This window comes from Brassica oleracea, chromosome C5, assembly GCF_000695525.1.
Source record: "Brassica oleracea var. oleracea cultivar TO1000 chromosome C5, BOL, whole genome shotgun sequence".
In the NCBI taxonomy this organism is placed as follows: Eukaryota; Viridiplantae; Streptophyta; class Magnoliopsida; order Brassicales; family Brassicaceae; genus Brassica; species Brassica oleracea.
The window spans coordinates 5,811,507-5,816,093 of record NC_027752.1 but is presented as its reverse complement, the minus strand read 5'-3'; the positions used below and the strand labels follow the sequence as shown (position 1 = coordinate 5,816,093).

The following is a 4,587-nucleotide window of genomic DNA, read 5'->3' as shown; positions in this document are numbered from 1 at the left end:
TTTTTTATTTCATACTATGAATTTATTTTACCAAACTCGAAAATATATTAATATATAATAACAATTAATAATAAAGTAAAATATATAAAACAAATCATTATACATTAATAATATCGAATAAGAAACATAACCAATAACATTATAGATTTACACAATATATAACACTAAAATGTAAATATCTTTTAAAGTTTTGCGATGGTATTATATATTTATAAAATGAAAATCTACCCGCAAATCTAGTTTGATATTAAAATAGTCATTGTGATGTTCCATATATCTCTCACCAACAGCTAACAACTATGATGGGATTGTGGTCTCGCAGTATCATAGTCTTCCAAGTATTCAAAATTAGTAATAATGCTATTACAAAACAATGCAAAATACGTAATTCAATTTTCATATGCCAAAAAACGTGAGTGGCTCCCAACTTAGAAATGTTCAAAAAGGTAATTGGAGAATCAATTTCACAGCAGCATACTAAAGTCAAGTATCCAACTACAATCGCGCCATGGTTTTACAATCTACAAAAAGTCTGCTGCTTCCTGCTAAATACGTCTAGGAACAATACTGTATGCCACAACAAAAAGTTTAAGCATTTAGCTTAAAAACCTGACAATAATGCTTTCAGCTCTTTCGAGGATTGTTCGACGGCGTAGATCACCATCTTCTTTATCTATTTTGCATGAGATGCTTTCAGCTGTTTCAAGGATTGTTCGACGGCGTAGATCACCATCTTTTTTGAAAAAACCGGTCAGCAGCAATATTAAGTAAGAACACTGATGACAAACCACCTCAATTTTGTCTTCTCCGGCTATATGGTTCTTAGAGCATCTCCAAAAACACTCTCTATTTTGAAGTTTCTGAAATTTTCTATATTTGAAGTTTCAAGATGTTATTTTTCAAAAGTAAAATTTCAAACTAAACTTTAAAATTATTTGTATTTTGCAGTAATATTTGTCATAGTTACTATAAATTCATAATTTTTTTTATAAATAACAAACACATATATGAAAATATTGCATCAATATTAATTAATATTAATTAATCAAATCTTAAACTAAAATATAAAATTATAAATACATAATTAAATATTAAACTACAAGCACAATACAACATTCTTGTTGTTTAATTCTAGTTTTAAAATATTTTAAATTTTATTTTAAATTTTTTGTTTAATTTTATGTATATAAAATAAATTTATAAAAACTAAGTTAAAATATTTATGAAATATAAAAATTTTAAGGACTAAAATGATAAACAAGAAAATATTTAAGAAGTATTAATGTTATTTGTAATTATAATGACCAAAATGCAAATACAATATTAAGGTTTTGAGTTGCGAAACTTCATATTTTATGTGTAAAATATAAATTTATAAAAACTAATTTTGAAATATTTATGAAATATAAAACTTTTGAAGATTAAAATGATAAACAAGAAAATATTTAAGAATTATAAACGTGATTTGTAATTGTAAGGACCAAAATGCAAATAAAAAAATGAAACTTCATATTTAAAATTTTGAATTATGAATATGAAGTTTCACTCTTTAGAACTTCAAATATGAAGTTTTAGAATTCATTTTGGAGAGCAAAAAACTATATATTTGAATTGGATTTGAGATGCTCTTGATACTCGAACTAATGAATTTTACTGTGTTTTGCTTTTAGGCAACGTTTTTATTTTTCTTAATACCGGAAAAGCAACTCAACAAGCAAAACCAAAATAAATTGTAACGATTTACAAAATTTTGAGTGAATAAACAAAGAGATCTCCGACATGGTTGATTCCGTTTCTTTATATACCGCACAAAACCAACCCGGTTAAGTAAAATTTCATTGGTTCAGATTATCCCTACGATGGTGAACGCATAGAACCGCCGCTAGCATGACTAGCAGCCGGCGTAGTTATCCGAGACTGACGTTTGGTCGGCACGGTAACACATTCATCGTCCGTATCTCCGAGGTAATAACCGGAAACCTCAGACCGAACATCTTCATATTCATCGTCTTTAAAAACCGGATGTATATATGCCTTCTTAAGATAAGGTTTCAAGTTAAAGTTCGGTTCTCTGGCTTGTTCCAATGTATCTTTGATCATAGCTTCCTGTTAAAACCAAGCCATATGAGATCAACCACACATACTTAACCTAAACCGGTGAAAAATCTTCGGTTTGAATTTTACTGACCTGCAAGGGGTGGCGGAGAAATGCCGGTTCGTACCGGCCTTTGCAGAACCGGTGAAAGAAAAAGGTGAGAACCGGTAAGGCGACGAGGAAAGGAGTGGACTGAGCAGCTCCTTTAGTGCTCATTAGTCCTAGTAAAAGAACTTGTGAGATGATCAACGCCGATATTATACGTCCATGAACATCAGGCCAGAACCTACCCGCGCTTTCGTATTCTTGATTGTACACATTTATGATCTGACAAACCGAACAACTTGTGTGATCAATCAATCTTGAAAATGTTATAAAGAATGAAACAGAGTCTTGTTTTTGAGTATTATACCTGATGACGAAAGACGAGGTAAGCCAATGCGAAGAAGATTATAATGAAAGGGAGTAGAACAGGAGTGACCGGGGCATAGACAAGACCGAGAAGGAAGTAGAGTTGAATCCTAGGCTCTGTCGCGTGGAAGTTGATCTGTCCAGGGTTCATAGCTTCTTCTCTATCCTTTTCAGTTTTCACCAAAAAGAAGTTCTTTACATGGAAAAAGATTAAAGGTTTCAGCCTCAGGATCTCCCCCGCAACTCCCGCCCAACCATCCACCATTATATATGTTATGAAAAACGTTGCTTTTATCGGTATAGCTACTCCAACCGTCCTAGGGATCCTAACAAGTCCCAAGAATAAAACATAAGCACAAAAGATCTATAACAGAGAGAAACAGAGAAGAGGAGACTTACTGATTTGCGGATTGTTTAAGGAAAGAATCAAGCTGTTCAAAAGCAGAACCGGTGATAATGCTACCGAGGAAGACATTGACGAGGTTGAAGATGTAATAACGAAAAGCAGCTCTTCTCTCTAACGATGATAGCGATACAAAACCTTCGAACTTGGACATGACCATCAAAATGCTTGGCAGAAATATTATAAAGAGCTTTAACACGATCCCAGGAAGAAAACCTTGGATAACCGATTTAACAAGATCACTGCAAAAAAAAAAAAAACGTAACAAACTCAACATCGCATTCATACGTAAATAACTCAGGGCAGCCATGAGATTTTGGAGTTGTAGACAATTTAGTAAAGATTTTAATAAGAAAATGTTAAATAAATTTGGAGGTATAGTCTATGTAATTTTTTTCAAAATTTTTGGGATTATATGCCAATGCTTCACTGGCCTATGCCTAAGACGGCCATGAACTAACTAGTCAAGAGAGACAGAGGGAGAGAGACTTACTTCTCTATGATGGGTTTGAGGAAAGAAGCAGATTTCTCTATGCCTTCGATACTTGCTAAGGACTGAACAAAGGCTATTGGGATCATGAAGAAGAAAGTGAGGAAGAAGAAGGCAACGTGCATTATAAGTCTTCTCACTGTTAAAGAAACATAAGGAATCGCGAGGTTTGACCAAAACACCTCTCGTGCCTCGGGAGCCCATTCAGTTAACCATTCGGTCGGGTTTCTAGACTGTTGTGTCTGTGCACAAACCGCAGCACCCCAACGTGTTTTAAATGAGACAAAAGCTGCTGGCATTACGCTCTTGTCATCTTTCTTTACCTTCTTCCGTTCCTCCATTATCTACAAAAGATATTAAAAAAAAAACATTTTCAGTTATTTCCAACAGAAACCGTTGTATATACACTACAAGAAAACAGCGATATTCTGACGGACATTCCGACGGAAAATGAAATCCTCGGAATATACCGAGGAATTTCCTCAGAATATACCGACGGAATTCCGAGGAAACTACAGTCCGTCGGAATATTCTGAGGAAATTCCGAGGAAAACTCTGTTCCTCGGAAAAAACCGATGAATTCCGAGGAAATATTATAGCCGTTGGAGAGCCGTTGGGGGATTTTACAAAATTCCGAGGAAATTCCGACGAACTAGTTTTGTCCGTTGGAATTCCGTCGGAATTTCCTCGGTATGTCGGCAGGATTTAAACTATAAATACAAGCACTCCTCTTCCTCTTCATTCACTTCATATCTTCATCCTCCCTCTTACTCTATTTACACACGAATTTGATTCATAAAAAAGATGTCTTCTTCAAATTATTTTCGTTCTTGGATCGATCGACCTCATTTGGATCCGAACACGAGATTGCTTACGGAAGAATACCAACGAGGTATAACTGAATTCATGGGGTTAGTTCACCGACAACCGGAAGCAAAAACAGGTATGTTAAGATGTCCTTGCTCTAATTGTAAAAATAGAAAGGTTATTAAAGAGTGGGATGTTTGGACTCATCTATATTTGAGTGGGTTTACACGAAGTTACAAAATTTGGTATCATCATGGGGAAACTGATTATGAACATGGTAGTACTAGCGAACCTCAGCCAGCGGTTAGATTAGAAGAACCAATTAGAACGGATGTAGATTATGGTGTAGGTACTGAGCAGATGATAAATGATCATTTTAGA

The 4,587-nt window shown here is 34.4% G+C and overlaps 1 protein-coding gene across 1 annotated transcript in view; it reads right to left on the bottom strand.

Annotated features, from left to right (window-relative positions):
- Nucleotides 1–1,709: 1,709 nt before the first annotated feature.
- The window catches only part of LOC106343174 (CSC1-like protein At1g11960), an 8,821-nt gene continuing 5,943 nt past the window's right edge, over nucleotides 1,710–4,587 (bottom strand). The window contains exons 7-11 of the mRNA XM_013782321.1: nucleotides 3,403–3,743; nucleotides 2,906–3,151; nucleotides 2,508–2,832; nucleotides 2,189–2,422; nucleotides 1,710–2,106 (exon numbers count right to left, since the gene is read on the bottom strand). Of these exons, the coding sequence (XP_013637775.1) occupies nucleotides 1,855–2,106; nucleotides 2,189–2,422; nucleotides 2,508–2,832; nucleotides 2,906–3,151; nucleotides 3,403–3,743 (1,398 nt within the window). The 3' untranslated portion in view covers nucleotides 1,710–1,854. The remainder of the gene's footprint in view (nucleotides 2,107–2,188; nucleotides 2,423–2,507; nucleotides 2,833–2,905; nucleotides 3,152–3,402; nucleotides 3,744–4,587) is intronic.